General features: G+C 36.4%; 1 protein-coding gene across 1 annotated transcript; it reads right to left on the reverse strand.

The window, feature by feature from the left end:
• Positions 1-1,255: 1,255 nt before the first annotated feature.
• On the reverse strand, positions 1,256-2,554 carry LOC126617826 (thaumatin-like protein). Its single transcript, XM_050285880.1, has 2 exons — positions 2,429-2,554; positions 1,256-2,077 (listed from the first exon to the last, which is right to left on the reverse strand). Exons 1-2 carry the CDS (start codon positions 2,487-2,489, stop codon positions 1,404-1,406), a joined length of 735 nt encoding a protein of 244 aa, XP_050141837.1. The 5' UTR covers positions 2,490-2,554; the 3' UTR covers positions 1,256-1,403.
• Positions 2,555-19,874: the final 17,320 nt, after the last annotated feature.

Raw genomic sequence — 19,874 nt, forward strand, 5'->3', positions numbered from 1 at the left:
CATTCGAAGATGACGAAGAGCACCTAGCCATTTGTCTAGCCAAAGACTCTTGAGAGGCTAGAAGATTTTTCAGCTCTACCAAAGACGGCTAATTTGCCCATCCTTGTATTGATGTAACAAAGGGAACATATTCATGTTTGAGCACATGGATAATATGCCTTCGTACTTGTGCATCCGACATTGGTCCTTCCGTATCAAGAGACGAAATTTCGGAGCGTAAATGTTTTGCCTTCAAGAAGAACTGAGAAATAGAAAGATCACCTAGGGTTAAATTTGCTAGATCATTCTCCAACAGTTGCAGCCTTCCTTCATTCTTTTTGTTGAATAAGCCATCAAGAGTTGTCCATATCGCGTTGGCGGATTTGCAATATGTGATGTGTTCAAACAGCTCGCGAGAAAAAGATTTCTTCAAGGCAAATTCAGCCTTAGCATTCCTCACCTTCCACTTCTTCAAAGCGTCTGGAATTTCTTGTGTATTTGTTGGAGTGGCAGTTTTATCTCCACTAACAACCTCCCATCAATCTTCACCCAAGAGATAGGATTCCATACAAGATTTCCATACCTTGAAATTTGACTAATTCAACAAATCAATACCTAATCCAGAGCTTCAGTTTGAGTCCATCTTCGAGTATCACAATCTTTCTTTACCAAGGCAAACTTGACAACAGAAGCTACCTTCCTTGTAGCTCTGGTACCATGTATGAACCCATGTTCCCTTCTCGGAGTGTTCAGCTTAAAATTGTATCGATAACTCTAAGTACTCGGGGTTTTATAGACCAGATCAGTGCTCTAAGTGGTGTTTGATAAGGTGGATCTTCATCCTGCCTGATTTTAAGATTCTTTAGTTGCAGAAGAATTAGAGCTTTCCTTCTGTTGTATCATATTGGACGTTATGAAACCCCACTTCGAACACTTAGTAAAGGACTTTGAGATAATCCTATTATATGCATCTAGATACAGAGATTTTCCTTAAGATACTGACAACTACAGAACAAACATTCTAAAAACCAACTGGAAACTGCCGTCTGAAGTCGATTTAATGGCTTTAGAGTATATGGTAAAGAGGACCGTGTTCATATCTTTTGGTTATGTGACAAATGAATTATTTGGCGATTATAATACTGACAACTGCAAAACCAAACAGAAAACTGCGGTCTAAAGCAATTTAATTTCTTTCGAGTATTTGCCGATGGATCACATCTTTTGGTTTCATGTTCGGCGATGATAATTTACGTAAAGCATACACATCAAGAGCGATGTAATCTGGTTTTAGCTTTACTCGTTTCTTTAAGAGTAAATTAATCCATTCTTCTAATCAAGAAATAAAAGAAAATAACAGTAGTTTTTTCCAAGTATAGATTAGTACTACAAAAGCCATTTGCTTCATCCTTTTCAGCCATTCCTCATTGGGGAGGGCAGAAAGTGATGACATACCGCGAAGCCCTGCATTTGTTAAGGCTGGAGGAGTCATCAAAGGCATAACTATAAGCCTTGGGGCATATGGCCTTAAACAGATGCGCGAAAAGGGTTGGTTTGCAAGTGTTTGGGTTTGCGTAGCTTCCTGTGCAGCAATACTTCGCAGACTGCATAGCCAAGCAGGCACTCTTACATCCCACCACCCTGCCTCCTCTCCTCACTTCCAATGCAGACGGGCAGCAAACGTTCAAATCAGCCTCGCATGAGGCAACACCACACCCTATTCCACCACCAACCGGCTTCATTGACACAGGCAAGTTAAAGCCGTCAACCAAGCTCACGTCATAGAAATGCAGGGGTGAAGTTGATGATCCAAGCGTCATTTCAACCACGGTCGCTGGAGGCACGCCTCCTTTGCCTTGGCAACGCAATTGGCCAAAACAATCTCCGGTCTCACAGTTGCCTATTCCATTACTGTCAAATGAGCAACCCTGCCTGCCCCATATCCTTCCTGACCACTTCTCAGGCACATCAAGAACTGATTCCTCACCGCTGCCAAGATGGAAACCGCCACTTTCAGGAGTGGCTAGGCCTGCACTGCCAAGTATACCGGGCCATATACTTTCATTGCAGTTGTTCACTATAATCAGTTGAGCCCCATCTGCAACAATAAAAGTAAAAACGTAATTTGAAACCGAAAAAATATGACATAGGGCAGTAATAAATAGAGTACAAGCAGAGGTGGCATTTTAAGACACTACACACGTTACACAACTCGATCCCCAAGAATCGAGGGCACGCGATTAAAACACAAACAACACTGTTGAACTACTTTTCTCATTTTTCTTATGAATAGTATGAGGTATTGTATTATCATAGTAATATTTGATATAATTTTGTGTGTTGTTGACCAACAAACGAGTGAGACACAATTACGATAAATGGATACATCCGAACACGACGGATTATCATCCCAAAGTAGAAGAAATACATAGAAGAGATGAAGACTTACTTGTAATTGAGGTCGAGATAAGTAGATAGAGTAGGGGGAAGAACAAAGAGGAAGTTGGCATTGACTTTTACAGTGAGAAATTAGGGACTGAGAATAGTTGAAGTAATTGAAATGAAAATACTTCTTCAGCACTACAAGCATATATATAAGTGGAGAGAACAGCAAGATTTTAAGTGTAACATCCTCTCTTTTGATTTGTTTTCTCTTGATCTCTTTTCACTTTTACTTTCATGATGATAAAAAAGGACACATATTCATTGCTTCCCGTTGGGGCTTTCTTTTTCTTCCCTTATCACTGGGTATAAAAAATCAAAAGGAAGAATAATCAATATTTCAAATAAAGAATGCAATAACAATAATCAAAAAAGGAAAATAGTGCGAGGAAGTGGCTGTGGAGTGTTGTCTCACATTGGGAAGTTAAAGTAACCTTGTGAAAAAAGTTGAAGTTCCATCATAAAATCAATTGACAATATGAGCTTAATTTACTTATAAACCCTTGCATAGATTTGTAAAAAGTTGGATTACTCCTCTTCACATTGGTGATTAGTTTTTAATAAGATGGGTTACTTTTAAAATTGTTGATTGGTTTTGGGTTGAAACCTAACTTCCTTTACGATATCAGAGTAAATTGACTGAAGTGAAACCCAACCAGCACACGTGCTCTTTGTCACTCGAAAATTAAGAAAAAATTATTTTCTAGTAATTCGTTATCAACCCGACCGTTCCATGGTCTAAGGTTGTTTTTGTAGAGTTACAGATAGCAGTTGATGCGAGTATTGAGGCAATGTGCTCGGCATATGGTTTGTACCCTTCATGTTTTAGTAATTTAAATTATGTATGAGTTTCATTTGACTATGTACCGCTACTTCTGATATTACGTGTCGAGTCTAGACCTATTGATCAAAGCGTGACAATTACTAATTTGAATGACTTTTATTCGGATTACGTGATCGGCAATCTATTCTTGCGAATCAAATGCCTAATGCCCATGGAAGCAGAGTACTAGGATAGGGTTTATAAAAAGAGACTACTATATGACTCACTATATATAAATTACAAGTAGCAACAGTATTAAATGAAAAGTAATAGTGCTGCTGGTGGCTTTCGTCATTGTTTAAGATAAAGTGATTTCTAAACACAACCATGCATCTTTCTTTATGTTAAATCATCAAATCCTTCTTTTGTGTATCAGAAGCAGGTTTTAAACTGAACTTGGTAATTGGTGAGTGACAAGATATGGTTTGTGTTGGTGAGTGACAAGGCATGGTTTGTGTGTAAGACTCATGTTGAGTTGTCAATTATTATGAATCGAATTACTTGAAAGACAAATAACTTGATCTTCAAGATATTTGGTTTTTAATGTGATTCAATATTGGTTGGCAAGAATCATGGAACCAAGATATATTTAGTTGACTAATTGAAACCCTAATTAAGTAGGAAATATTGTACATGCCTTGGTGGGACAACATTAAGAATAAATGGTGATTTGGTGTATTCCTCTAATTACTATAATAGGCGGAATTAGGGGAACCCTAATCACTATATTAAGGGTGTCCCTGCTTTCACAAATACATACGTTCCATTCCGAGCAAACCCTATTATTGCTGGAACACTTCCGCTTGTTGAAAGTAGAAGACTCATTTGTCACCCGCAAGAGCCATGTCTTCCATATTCCAAAGATAAGTAAATTGTAATTGATTTATTGTAATTTTGGTTTATCAAATCTGTGATCCTAATCTCTTGTTGTTGTTCTTATGATTTCAGAAATATCTTACATGTGGTATCAGAGCCGCACAACAAGCTTAGGGTCCGATATAAAGGTATAGGCAAATTTGTTTATTGAAGATGATTCACATACTAAAGAAAATTTGCTTATCGTTTTGGTTGGATGCCTCCTACTGTTCCATCTCATGAAAATTTGTTTTGATGCTTCCGCAATTTTGTGTTGGTATGCAATTATTTTCGTGGTTAATAATATATGGATTGTTCTGGGGGTGACTATGCATACTGCTGCCTTTAAGTAGTTTTCATGAAATTTAATTATTTATTTTTCTTGTTGGCTCTCATTTAATTATTAAGAGTGGGTTTGTTTTGGTTCGATTAATCGCGCTCTTGTGATATGATTCTGGGAGTTTTCTTGCTTCCACGTTTTTTCTTCTTGTATGGATATGTTAACCTTGTACTGCCGAGAAGATTGTGTCATGTATGTTGTGTTTTCTGCAAATTTCTTCTTGCAATTTTTTTTTATCACGTTTACCTGGGCTTCAAGATAAACTGAAATTAGGTATACAACTCCAACTAGGTTTGTTGTATGCGACTTTATTGACTCCTATTTGATAATTATGAATTGATAATTCATAAATATATATATATATATATATGCAAGGTCACTATTGTTTTCGGTGAACGATGACCTAATCTTATCTTGGTTAATATTTTGATTTATTATATATTTTTCTGATTATTAATTTAGTTGATAAATATTACCGTTTCCTATTTGATTAAAAAAAAAAAAAGGAGAAAGGGTTAAAACATGAAAACAGTAAATGATTTCTCCCCCGTGTGAGGGTTTCTATTCATCAATGCCCAGCTTACACCAACCTCCTTCAATCACTGTAATGCTCGAATGAAGCTTGAAATTTCGAGGTATTCCTGCGAAGGTATGAAACTGCTTTTCATAAATTATTGCAATTTGGTTGGATTGAAATTAAGCTTTTGGTTCCAACTGAATTGATTTTGTGATATAATAATTGAGAAGTTGAAAACTATCTTGTTGTTTCTGAGCAAATATAGTGTTTTCATTTGGGATTAATTCAATTTGCAGTTTTCGACTCTCATCCTTATAGTGCATATGCAAATGAATAAGTTTTGGTTCTTGGTTATTTCTCTATGAAGTGATAGTTGCTTCTATTATTACAATGAATATTACTTTTAGTATTCTTTGAAATCGAATGTCCATTTCAATTATGACATAGAAAAGAATAAACGTTACTTAAGTGTTTTTATGTGACTGATGTAATTTTGATATGAAAATCATTCATATCAATAATTTCCGTTTGATAAGACTTCCCTAACTTCAATAACATATAAAATTTTGTCATGTCGTAATACTAAATGGATTTTTAGACGCTGGTATTTTTTCACGTTTTTTGGACCAGAAATGGATTTATGGTAAATTTTTAAGTGTGATACCATATTGCTGGAATTCTGCAGACTTCCGCAGAATAGTCTGCTTGTGATATTATTTTGATATACCAACGCAACTCCTAAATTCATAAAATTTTAGTATGATATACATTGAGATATTTATTTCAAATCTGGAAATTTTGACGAGCATTGGTTTGAAAATGAATTATTGGTGAATTTTTAATCTCGGGACTGTCCTGCAGAATTTATGCGGTTTCTGCAGACAATTCCATTTCGATTTTATTTTTAGCCCATTTTTAAAATCGGCAAAAAAAATCATGGGATTTTGGGTAATAATAAATCTATATGTCTACTTTATTTCTGAAAATTTTCATATGCATTGGAGGAATATTGAAGTTTTGGTGAATTATTTAGTCTCGGGTATGTTTTGCAGAATTTCTGTTGTTTCAGCAGCACAACTTATTTCAAATTTGTTTTTAGTACACTTGTAAAATCTTAAAAATTATGAAATTTTGGGAAATAACAGATTTTTATGTTTACTTTATATCTGTAAATTCTGATGCATATCAGATAAACAATGAATATTTGGTGAATTTGTAATCTCAGGTATGTACTGAACATTTTCTGCTGTTTCTGCAACAACTCTCTTTTCGAATTCATTTGTGGCTCACTTATAAGATTTTAAAAATCATGAAATTTTGCGAAATAGTAGTCATATATGTCTAGTTCATACTTAAAAAATTTCATGACAATCTAAAGAGAATTGAGTTTTTAGTGAATTTGCAAACTAAAGTAGTACTGCTGAATTTTGGTACTTCAAAACTAGTTTTGTTATGTGATATTGTTTCACTGATTTGTGCACATTTATTGGTACCGATTATTATACAAGGTTATGGTTCCAATATGTCCTTATTATATGCAAATTCTTAATACTAATGAATTTTATATAGACAATACTGATTAAATTTTGATTTAAAGATGTATTGGTTTGTTTTGATTAAACCAATGTTTTGTTTGGTCATCAATTCTGATTATGATGATTGTCTTTTGAGAAAAAATTGGAAAGTGGCATCAGTTTACTAATTCATCATTTTGGTTCCTATCGAATAACTGAATAACCATGTTTCCTCTTTCGAGAACTCTATTGTTCAATGTCCATAATGACATACTTTTGTGTCTGATTGAATCTTTTAAGAATCATTGAATATCCAACAAAACGGCTATTCTAAAGGATTATTTTGAAAAATCAGTCTAATTTATATGGTGAATACTTTTGTCCCAATGGGAATTTCAGGAAAACACTCACCAATTATAAATTAGTATTATAGCAAATCATAAAGTACTTCTAACATATTTTCATCTGGCCAAAGCTGTTGAAGCTATATGTATTTTGTGTATTTTATGTTTTGGCTAGCTATGCAGGTATTTTCTTTGCATGATTAGTTTCTTCCCAAAGGTGTAACAATCATGCAATTTGAAGTTGGTTCGATCCACCACAACTCGACTACTTCCATGATGAATCTTGCAGAATCGAGAATGAGTAGGTAAATTCGTCAATCTTTTGCCTTACTTTTCTCTGAGTTCTAAATTGGATTAAAATTGATGTTATTGAGGTATCTAAATGTTTATTTTAATTGACTTTGTTTTAGAATTAAAACATAAATTTGAGTTTGGATTCTCTTATAGGGTTTCATGTTAATTTGTGAAATAATTTTTCAATATTCACATATAAAAATCTTGATTATTATTTAAGTTTTATTATGAACCTTGCATTTTGAGGAGTGTTTGCCCAAGTGAGAGAAATAATATATTATGGGCTTCACACTCATCGATTTCTGCATCCGAAGATAAGATGTAAATCATGATATTTGTTTATATTTTATTTGTTAAATGTAACTAACCTTGCAGGAAATTTTACTTTGAATCACTATCATTATTTATCAATTTTGAACTGATAAATACAATACGACCAGATTCATATTCATGAAGGATTAATGGGTACATTTTGCTCAAAAGTGTTTTACTTATTAATTCTTGTTTGTTGTTCAAGAAATTGAACTTGTGATTTATATGTTATTGATGAATAATTAATCTGCTCAAAAATGTTTTCTTATTCAGTACAACTATAAATCAATGTATAGTGAAACATGAAATTGACAAGATTGCATATACTTCATCTGCTCAAAAGTGTTGAAGCTATATACGTTTGCCCTTGTATTTTATGTTTTAGCTATGCAAACCTAATATAATTAGTTTCTGTCCAAAGATGATTATGAAATTATATGCTTTTGATGCAATAAGAAAACATTCCAGTTAAAGTTTTCTATTTCTGTCAATTGTTAGATGAACAAAACTGACTAAATAGTTTTGTATAGTTTTTCAATCACAAGAATCACTTCCCTACAGATATCTATAATAAAGATGTTGAGCTCACAAATTTTATGTTTTATATTCCATGACTAATGTTTTGCTAGTGGGAGTATTTGAAATGTATCTATTTCACTTTATAGGCATTTATAAAGTTTTGCTCTCTTAATCAGTGAGAGTAATAATTTGTTTATCTCTGCTAATCAGTGGGAGTAGGAGATTACCTTTTATGTTAAAAAATTTGAAGTGTTAGTGCCTGATACTTTAAGAGTAAATTCTGCTTAAATTTTGTTCATAAATTTTAATGAGAAATCCTAATCTCGTTATTATATCAGATTGTTTAAATTGACAGAAATTCGTGCAAAGAACTCAATCTAGAGTTCATTTTGTTTAGTGAAATTGATATTTGGTTCATCAGTTTCAAACACCATGGCATAGTCTGCAGCTGTATGCTTTGATTGAATGTGCATGTGATTATAGAGCACAAATGCAGAAAGATATGCATTTGGATTTCTATAGTTCTACATTCAGTTTAAGTAATAGTTGTCTTTTGAGGGATAACTGTTATATCTTTGGTTCAGTGATCACTGTGATTCTTGTTGCAATCAAACTGTTGGTATTGACACTCAAAGTGGGAGAATGTAAGACTCATGTTGAGTTGTCAATTATTATGAATCGAATTACTTGAAAGACAAATAACTTGATCTTCAAGATATTTGGCTTTTAATGTGATTCAATATTGGTTGGCAAGAATCATGGAACCAAGATATATTTAGTTGACTAATTGAAACCCTAATTAAGTAGGACATATTGTACATGCCTTGGTGGGACAACATTAAGAATAAATGGTGATTTGGTGTATTCCTCTAATTACTATAATAGGCGGAATTAGGGGAACCCTAATCACTATATTAAGGGTGTCCCTGCTTTCACAAATACATACGTTCCATTCTGAGCAAACCCTATTATTGCTGGAACACTTCCGCTTGTTGAAAGTAGAAGACTCCTTTGTCACCCGCAAGAGCCATGTCTTCTATATTCCAAAGATAAGTAAATTGTAATTGATTTATTGTAATTTTGGTTTATCAAATCTGTGATCCTAATCTCTTGTTGTTGTTCTTATGATTTCAGAAATATCTTACATTGTGTAAACAAACTAGAAGATTATGGACTAAGAAAAAAAAAACATAGCCTCCTGCATCATATCTGAAAAACTGAAGGTTTGTGTTGGTGAGTGACAAGGTATGGTTTGTGTAAACAAACTAGAAGAATTCGTTATCCACAAGATTCGAACCTAAGACCTCTCACTTTTAAACGAAAATGAATATTATCAAACCGTAATACTGAATGACTGAAAAGCTGAAGTTAATAGTTTAAAGAATTTGTGTGCCGGGTTTCACGAAGACTTTTTCTATTAGTTGAATTTTATTGGATCAAGATCTGTATGTATCTTAATCCGAACTCATATTTAATATTTAGGCGAACTTATGGATTTGTTAAGTTTGTCATTTAATTGATGAAGACCAAGTCAGAGTTTTCAGAACATGTAAAACATTAATGTTTGGTTAGAGAAAAATTACGATTAACTATAAAGCTATCATAGAACATCAGTAATTGACATATTGTAATATAAGTGAGTGATCTAAGTACCAAAATTTGTAACGTCGAATCTTGATATTTAATAACCGATAAATTAAAAAATTTAGTTAAATAATATTTCTCGTCAGTTCTGATTTGGGAATAATATGCTAAATTAATGATTCGTTAAATTTATAAGATAATACATTATAAAATATTCATATAGGCACTACGTATAAGATCTCACATAGCCCAGGGGGTGAGAATCTTGTAAGCCTTATATGTATATTCTCATATCTACCTAGCACGAGGCGTTTTGAGAGCTCACTGGCTTCGGGTTCCATCAGAACTCCGAAGTTAAGCGAGTTCACGCGAGAGCAATTCCATGATGGGTGACCTATTGGGAAGTTCTCGTGTGTGTTCCCAGAAACAAAACCGTGAGGGCATGGTCAGGGCCCAAAGCAGATAATATCGTGCTACAACGAAGTCGAGCCCAGGATGTGGTGGACCTCGGGTCGAGATGTGACACTACGCATATATAAATTAGTAATTTTATGATACATAGTACTTATAATTCGGCTATAAGGCCTTTCTAAAATATGATTCGTGTTGCAGTCATATTTAGAATAGGAATGTGATTGTGTAAATCCCAGGGAATCTAGGAATGTATCTTATATTTCTATTATGATTAGATTACCTATTAAATATTGTAATCCTAAAGGGAAAGGTTTTACCCTTCCTACTACTATAAATAAAGGCACAATGGGTGAATCAAACACACCTCACAATTAAATCAATCTTTCTTCTCTCTCATAGTGGTCGACCCTCTCCCTCTCTCTAAACCCTAAATCGTTCAATCAAATAGGCCTACAATACGTTATCAGCACGCTCTTGCCAAAAGCTGAGGAATTGAAGCATCGTTGGAGAAGGCTATCATCCACCAAACTCAAAGGCGTATTCGTTTTCTGCTAATCAGGTACGCTTAAAATAAAAGAAGATATTTGAAACGTCCACGAAGCATGAAAACATTCCCCATGATGCATGAACCCCCCTATGTTTAAATTTTCCTTTTGATATATATATATATTGTATATGTTCATATATTTATCAATATATATATATATATATATATATGTTTCATGCATCGCACAATTAAATTGTTATGTGGAATTTGTGAGTCAAAGTACAAAATTAAATTAGAAGCATATTTAGGGTTTTTTCCTAAACCCTAAGGGATTTTGAAAAAGAAAAAAGAAAAAAGGGGAACTTGGACATGGTGCGGCACACCCACCGCACCACTATGGCACTGTGTAAACAACCAGGTCATGCGCCTGGTTTGGGTCTCTTCACCACGGGCCTGCAGCCCTACCCCTGCTTGCTGGACCTTGCTGTTGCCTCAGCCCGCAGCCGATTCCACCAGCCCAGTTGGCTGGGTCTTTTCCACAGGTCTACATCAGCCAGCCCATGGGGCTGGGCTTTGTCCCGCGCACATGCAACCTGTAACCCAATTTTCCTGGGCCTGCCCGTGACCCCCATTTTTTTCGGTCCACACGAAGAACCCAGCTGCAACTGGGGTTCCTCCCATTCCCGTAAAGCCTTTAGGCCTATTTTTCAGCCACCCCATGTCCTGCAGCCACCATCCAATGACCTTTGGGCCTTGCCTTATGCATAAGGCATCCAAACCCGTGCCCCCTTACCCAAGGCACTAAGCCCAAATTATTTTAGGGTTATATTTTCAATCCAATAATATTATTTAGCTTCTACAATCGACCCAGTATGGCCCGATTTATTGAATTAATTAAAAGTGACCTGCAATCCATTAATCTAATAATGAATCCAAAATTATTGACCTGAAGATCAATTTTGGACATTAGCAATTCAATAATTTATTTTTATGCTTTGAACCATCACATACTTTCGTAGTAACGAAGCTCTCACACTTGAGTTCCCGAAGAACCTCAAATCCACTACACTTAGTATATTGCATTCTGTGTTTCTTGCACGAACCTCTCATTATGAACTAATTGTTCATAAAACTAAATTGAACTTGTAGTTTCAAATTTAGTGCCTTTGAAACCCGAAGTTTTCATTCAAAACATACCACATGAAACTCGTAGTTTTCATGCATAAATTAAACCACTACATGTCTATAGAACCTATATGTTCTACGATATATGTTTATGGCTTACCATATGACTAATCACGTTTTCTTCCTCCGTTTTAGGGACATGTCGAACTTGAACAAGCTCGATTTCTCCGCTCTAGAAGTCTCAAGAAGAAACTATCTGAAGTGGGTTCAAGACATAAAGCTCTATCTCACTGCAAAGGGTATTAGAGCTACCATCGAGACACTTATCGCCGACAAACCTGTTGACGAAGCTCAGAAGGCTACTGCAATGATCTTCATCCGAAGACACATTCATGATGCACTGCAGATTGAGTATCTCGCTAAGGAGGACCCACGCACCCTCTGACTTGCTCTGGTCGATCGTTTCGATCACCAGAAAGACATAAACTTGCATGAAGCAAGACACGACTGGCAGCATCTTTGCTTCCAAGACTTTAAGTCCGTGAATGAATACAACTCTGAAGTTTGTAGAATTCGTTCTCTGTTAAAATTTTGCAAAGTGGAACTAGCCGAATCAGATCTCCTGGAGAATACCTATTCAACCTTCCATGCCACCAATATTGTCCTGCAACAACAATATAGGGCACAGAAATTCACCAAGTTTTCGGATTTGATCTTTATTTTACTTCTCGTTGAAAAGCAGAACCAGCTTTTGATGAAGAATCATTAAGCTCGACCCACTAGCTTGAACGCCACGCCTGAAGCGCATGCGACCTATTCTAATAGCCATAAACGATGAAAGAACTGTCATGGTCGTGGCAATGGGCGGCAAGCCCAACCACAGGCCCAAGGTAAACAGAGTGTTACACCTAAGGGAAGAAATGTGACCTAGCAGCGTCCACCACTCGCCCCTAAGGTCCCAAACTTCAAGAACAAGGGCAAAGCTCTCGTTCATGTTGCTTTTACTGAACTGGACATGTGTTATCGTTGTGGATCAAGGGATCATTGGTCACGCGTATGCCGAGCTTCCCCTGAGGCTATTGCCAAGTATCATTTCCGTCGTGAGTCTAACTTTACATATATGGATCATCTAGAAGATGCAACTACATCAATGGAGATATCGGATTTCTAGGAGGCGTCAGCACCTATGGATGAATAAATTAGACATGTATTTAGGGTGTTTACCCCTAGTGGCCAAACCCACTATGAGTGGCCGGCCCTACCCCCCTATTTTCCTAGGTTTATGGTTTAATTTTGAACAATTTTTCTAAGTATTTGGAATAATTTGTTTGGTTTTGGTTTGTTTTGAATTATGGATTGTTATTTGAATGGATATTATTTTCTCGAATTGCTTAATTGAATGAATTGACTTATATTTATACATGTGACCAATTCAATCGATTTATTTCTAGGTATGTCTAGTGGGGAAGTTAGTTGTTTGGCAGATAGTCCAACCACGCATACCATCTTACGTGAACAACATTATTTTACTAACTTAATACCCAACAAAGCTCCTTCGACAACTCTCTTAGGCTCATCCAACCTAATTGAAGGATACGGAAAGGCACGTATCATGTTGTCTAATGGTAAAATTCTGACCATTAAGGAGGCACTCTATTATCCACGTTCCGGAAGAACATTGCTGAGTTTTAGAGATATTCGAGATAATCAATATCATCTTGAAACCACTGAAGATCATGGTTCTAAATTTCTTTGTATCACTTCGTATGAATATGGCCAGAAGCATATTCACGACAAGTTGGAATGCTTGTCAAATGGGTTGTACATCACAACCATTTGCGGCATAGAAGCTCATAGTGTGGCCAGCCCTATGCCTGAGTTCCCGAACACTTTGTTGTTTTGGCATGATCGTTTGGGACATCTTGGACGTGACACGATGCGCCGTATCCTCAAATCTTCACACGGGCATAAGTTACATCCCTATGTTGGACTCCCACCATCCAAAGAGTGTTCTTTAGGAAAGTTGAATACTCAACCCTAATATACAAAGATTATTCACAACCCTCCTAAATTTCTTCAAAGGATTCACGTGGACATTTGTGGACCAATCCAACCAACCTGCGAACCATTAAATATTTTATGGTGTTGGTTGATGCATCGACAAGATGGTCACATGTTTGCTTGTTGTCCACACGCAACGCTGCATTTGCTAAACTCCTAGCTCAAATCATTAAGCTAAGGGCTCACCACGCTGATTATCCAATCAAGTCGATTCGACTGGATAACGCTGAAGAGTTTACGTCACAGACTTTTAACGATTATTGCATGTCAGTAGGGATTAATGTGGAACATCATGTGCCCCCATGTTCACACCCAAAAAAGCCTGGCATAAGCTTTCATAAAGCGCCTTCAATTGATAGTTCGGACTTTGGTTATAAGAACCAAACTGCCGGTATCTGCCTGGGGCTATGTAATATTGCACGTAGCTATGTTGGTCCGCCTAAGGCCCACCGTTACCTAACCACATTCATCGTTACAATTGTTCACTAGATACAAACCTGACGTCTTGCATTTACGGGTGTTTGGGTGCGCCATTTATGTGCTAATAGCGCCGCCGCTACGTACCAAAATGGGTCACCCGAGAAAAATGGGAATCTATGTCAGTTATGATTCACCATCAATTGTTCGCTACTTAAAACCCTTGACAAGAGATCTCTTTACTGCACGTCTTGCGAATTGTCACTTTGATGAGATAGTTTTCCCATCGTTAGGGGGAGATAAGTATGCTAACATTCCCGTAGAACGTTGTGAATTGTCGTGGTATGCTCCCACTATGTCTCATTTAGATCCCCGCATTGCCCAATCTGAAAATGAGGTGTGTTGAATTATAGATCTTTCGAGCATTGCTCAAAGCATGTCAGATGCTTTTAACGATCTAGCAAATGTGAGAAGATCACACATACCCGCTACAAACACATATGCAAGGATAGATGTACCCCATGTACGTCAACAACTTGCCTGGGAAGGTTGGACCGTCCCCAAAGACTGGGAGGCCGCACCCTCCACGCGGCAAGGTACATTAGCGGCTAGCCAATCATCTGCTCTGACCCTAAAGCGTGGCAAACCCCTTGGTTCAAAAGATTTACAACCCAAAAGAGGAAAATGACACCAACTACTGACCATAGTTTAAATCCAACCATCGTTTGCTCATCTTTTCCAACGCATGAGGTTATTCTAGATTACAGTGATGCTTTAGATGAAACACGCTGGCCTTCCGAGAATCGCGATATTTAGGTCCACTACACAGTATTGGATGAGGTTTGGAATAGGAATGAGATGATCATCGACGATGCAATCTCGTACTCAGTAGCTACTGATGTTATGCTCAACGATGACATTGAACCCTGTTCCGTCGATGAATGCTGACGTAGAACCGATTGGTCAAACTGGAAACAAGCAATGCAGGTCAAACTCAATTCATTCGTGAAACGTAAAGTATTTAGACCTATCGTTCCTACACCACCACGCGTGAAGCCTGTTGGCTACAAGTGGATTTTCGTGAGGAAGCGTAATGAGAAGAATGAAATAGTGCGATACAATGCATGCCTCGTAGCACAAGGCTTCTCTCAGCGCCTATGGATTGATTACGAGGAGACGTATTCCCCCGTAATGGACGTTATAACATTCCACTACCTAATCAGTTTGGTAGTTTCTGAAAAACTGAATATGCAGCTTATGGACGTGGTAACCACATATCTCTATGGGGATCTAGATACTGATATTTATATGAAAGTTCCAGAAGGACTTCCATTGATTGGTTCAAATAGTTCTAAACCACGGAACACTCTCTCAATTAGGTTGAGGAGGTCACTTTACAGATTAAAACAATCCGGGCAGATGTGGTATAACCGTCTGAGTAAATATTTGACAAGTCAGGGTTATGTGAACAACAAACTATGCCTATATGTGTTCATAAAAAAGTCACATTCCGAATTTGCAATCATTGCAGTTTATGTCGATGACATAAACCTCATTGAGACTCCCGCAGAGCTTGAGGAAATTGCTACACACTTGAAATTGGAATTTGAGATTAATGATCTTAGGAAAACTCGATACTATCTTGGCCTGGAAATCGAGCATTGTTCGAATGAAATCCTAGTACATCAATCGAACTACACCCAAAAGGTGTTGCGACATTTTAATGAGGATAAAGCGAAGCCTTTGAGTACACCCATAGTCATTCGAACTCTAGATGCTAAATAAGATCTGTTCCGTCCAAAGGAGGATGAGGAAGAGATTTTGGAACCCGAAGTTCCTTACCTAAGTGCAATTGGGGCTTTATTGTACTTGGCTCAGTGCACTAGACCCGACATCTCCTTCGTTGTGAATCTATTAGCTAGATACAGCAATGCACCCACACGCAGGCATTGGAATGGTGTTAAAGATATTTTCCACTACCTCAAAAGTACTACGGATTTGGGTTTGTTCTATACCCGCGAATCTCCAAGTGTTACCGCCCCGCTCCCTATGGCCCTCATATTGATTCTCGCCTTATTGGTTACGCAGATGCTGAATATTTGTCTGACCCACATAGAGCACGTTCTTAAATGGGTTATGTCTTTACTGTTAGAGACACCGTTATATCTTAGAAGTCTACCAAGCAAACGCTAGTTGCGACTTCGTCTAACCATGTTGAGATTCTCGCCCTACATGAAGCATCGAATGAGTGCTTTTGGCTGAGTGAAGTTATGGAACATATTCGAAGCACTAGTGGTCTTACATCAGTCGTTGACCTTCCTACGACGATCTTTGAAGACAATGCAGCATGTATCGAGCAGCTGAAGAATGGATACATCAAGGGAGACAACACCAATCACATAGCGCCGAAGTTCTTTTACTCACACCACCACCAGCAGCATAAGAACATTGAAGTCAAGCAAATCCGTTCCCAAGACTACCTGGCCGATCTCTTTACCAAGTCATTGCCCAAGTTTACATTTCAGAAGCTCGTCCAAGGAATCGATATGCATAAATTATCTGAGTTGAATCACTTGTAGTTCTCTTATTTAGAAGTTATGTCTAACTCAGGGGGAGTATCTAGAAGCATACTCACATGATCTTAATGTACTTTTTTCTTACGATTAGGAGCATTTTTTTCCACTGGGTTTTTGCTACCTAACGAGGTTTTAATGAGGCACCCATCATGAGATGATCATACTCCGTTGAGTTTACTACCTTCGTCCAGTTTGACATTCATTTTAGACATTATGCATACTTCTCACTTTTCTCCTTAGTCTATAGGTTTTCCCCATGCCTTGGGTTTTACCATAGTGAGATTTTATGAGTTTTACTACAAATGCATACTTCACTTAAATTTGAGACTTACGATCACCCGTTGTGCCGATGACTTCATTACCTATTCTACCTTATCTGCTGAAGATCTGATGCGATGGTTTGTTGAGTATTTACACACTCAAAGGGGAGTGGAATGTGATTGTGTAAATCCTAGGGAATCTAGGAATGTATCTTATATTCCTATTAGGATTAGATTACCTATTAAATATTGTAATCCTAAAGGGAAGGGTTTTACCCTTCCTACTACTATAAATAAAGGCACAATGGGGTGAATCAAACACACCTCACAATTAAATCAATCTCCCTTCTCTCTACTAGTGGTCGGCCCCCTCTTTCTCTCTAAACCCTAGATCGTTCAATCAAATAGGCCTACAACAATTCGATCATTGTTTATTTCTAAAACTCACTGTTGCAATTGTTTTTTAAGTGATACCTAGATTATCTTTGTTTTACTCGCACAATGTTTATGCATTTCATCCGTCATAGTTGATTTCTTTACACCTTTGAGATGAGAAGCTATTGTTGTATGTATGATGTGTTGTGTTAAATAAAATTTTTGGTTGGTTAAATGTTCATAAAAAGGAATAATGTAGTATATTGAATAACATACAATCCTTCTTTCTTTTTTTTTTTTTTTTGGAAAGGTAAGTAGATTCTTAAATTTTACTTGGTTAGACAAATACATAGAAGTATAGTTCATAAAATGAGAAACTAAATACAATATAAAATGCTTAAGAAAATAAAAATCATTTCTTTTTGTCAAACGATAGATTTGTTAGGTTAGATTAGATGTTAGATTAGGGAGCCGACGAGGTTTGAACCCATGTCATGGAGTAAGGGCAACACTCATCTTTATCACTGTGGTAAAGGGTCACTTGCTGAAAATAAAGAACACCTTAATAAATTAATAAGTTATAAGCCAACAAGACTCCCCTTTTGAGTGTCGGAACTTTTAATGTACACAAGTTTACTCTTACTTTACAAAGAGACTATTTTCACTACTCGAACATGTACCTTTCAATCACAAAGGAAAACATCAACATTTATGTTGCACCAAAACTCGTTCTCTTATAAATTACTCAATGAATTATTAAATTATTAATTATTTAGTTTTTTTTTATGAAAAAATAAACTCATTCAAAGAGAGAAACCACGATTACAACTGCTACTGGTACAATCGAAGAGAAAAGCATATTAGTGGGTAAAGTCCTATCCCAGATAAAAGTATCATGAATAGAGTGCCCAACGCTAGTAATGGTATCGGCAAGAAAATTCACCTCCCGAAAGACATGACTCCAAGATATAGAAGAAAATGATCGTGCAAGCAATATGATGTCCTTGATAATAGTCTTTAATCGCCAAGGCGTTCTGCACTTGTTTAAAATAGAATCGATAACAAGCTTGGAATCACCTTCAACATAGATATTCTTAAAACCTTTGACTTTTGCAAACTTCAACGCATCACGTAAGGTAAGAGCTTTAGCAACAAATATAGTATTCTCTCCAAGATTATGAGTCCCAGCAATAATAGGAGACCCATTGTGATCTCTGATGACAAAACCTGCAGCCGCTTAAGATCCCACCACTGAATCGTCAAAATTAATTTTGAGTCATGGCGCACGAGGGGCTTTCCACTTAATAATCTGAGAACATCTATGAACAACATCGAAATTACGAATTGATCTTGAGCTTTTATTAGTGTTGTAGTACTCACTACCAACTGTAGTAGCCACCATTGGAACTCTAGCAAGGTGGACCTTACAATTACGAAAAATCAAATTGTTTCTATCATTCCTTTTTGCCAACAAAAAAGGGGAGCCTTACTAAGATCAAACAATTCCACCTCATTGTTAGCATTCAATTGAGATAACCAATCAGTTAATCCAACCGACACCAACAAGATTAGGGCCAGAGAATATTCACCAAACTTCTTGAGCATACATACATCTAACAAAAAGATGTTGATCTTCTTCATCAGTATTACAAAAGGGACAAACATGATTAGTATTAGGAAATAAATTATGCAATCTGACTCGTGTTTGGAGTCTCCCACGAAAGAGAAGCCAACAAAACATTTTTATCTTTTGAGGTATTAACAGTTTCCACATTTTGTTCAACAAAACAGTTGAAGTAATAATTTTTTCTTAGTATCAAAACCATTCATTTAAAAATATCAAGTACGTTAAAATTGCAATAGATAATGTGAAAACTAAAATTGTAATAGATAAGAAGAATCTGGATCCTCGTCAGATCCTCTTTGTGAGGATCCCAGAGATCGGTGAATCGTGTCCGTTCATCGTACATCGTGTAGTCAGAAACCATTTTAAATATTTTTATTTAAAATTAAATACAAACAGTACCTGACAAAAAGTGGTTGCACGATGTACGATGAACGGACACGATTCACAGATCCCCGGGATCCTCACAAAAATGATCAGGATCCTGTTGGAGATAAGAAAAGTGAAAGTCTTAATCGATGAGTAATTTAAATTATGATAGAGTTTTGGCACATCCCTTAATTTTAGTACGACCTAGCCTTCATGCACGTGCATAATGCATTTTTTGAATCACAGCGTGCTACGCGTGACTTACACGTTTTAAATATATTTATATGCATAAATTGACAAAAGGAAAGTCAAATATTTGAAGTAAATAAATAATCTTAGATCATGCTAAAATAAACCCCTCATAAACTAATTAAAGCAACAGAATTCACATATAAAATTGGTCTCTATAAAATTTACATTAAGAATATAAAAAGTAATATTTAATAAGCAATTGACTGAATCACATTATTGCTAGCCCATTGTGAGGCTAAGCCTACCTCATCCTCCTTAGTATCGTTTGTTAAAAAAAATGAAATCAATTGATAGCTAATTTAATCATATTATAATTCGAGTGCGAAAGACCTTTTTTATAACCGGCATTACATACCTCTTAAGATGTTTTGAACGTGTTTAAAAATAGAGA

Source organism: Malus sylvestris, chromosome 4 (genome assembly GCF_916048215.2).
Source record: "Malus sylvestris chromosome 4, drMalSylv7.2, whole genome shotgun sequence".
In the NCBI taxonomy this organism is placed as follows: Eukaryota; Viridiplantae; Streptophyta; class Magnoliopsida; order Rosales; family Rosaceae; genus Malus; species Malus sylvestris.

Excerpts from the sequence above, each read along its gene's own strand:
- LOC126617826 (XM_050285880.1), bottom strand. The coding sequence starts at position 2,489 with ATGCCAACTTCCTCTTTGTTCTTCCCCCTACTCTATCTACTTATCTCG. Across the intron at positions 2,078-2,428 it reads TATCTCGACCTCAATTACAA|ATGGGGCTCAACTGATTATA; the intron begins GTAAGTCTTCAT and ends TTATTGTTGCAG.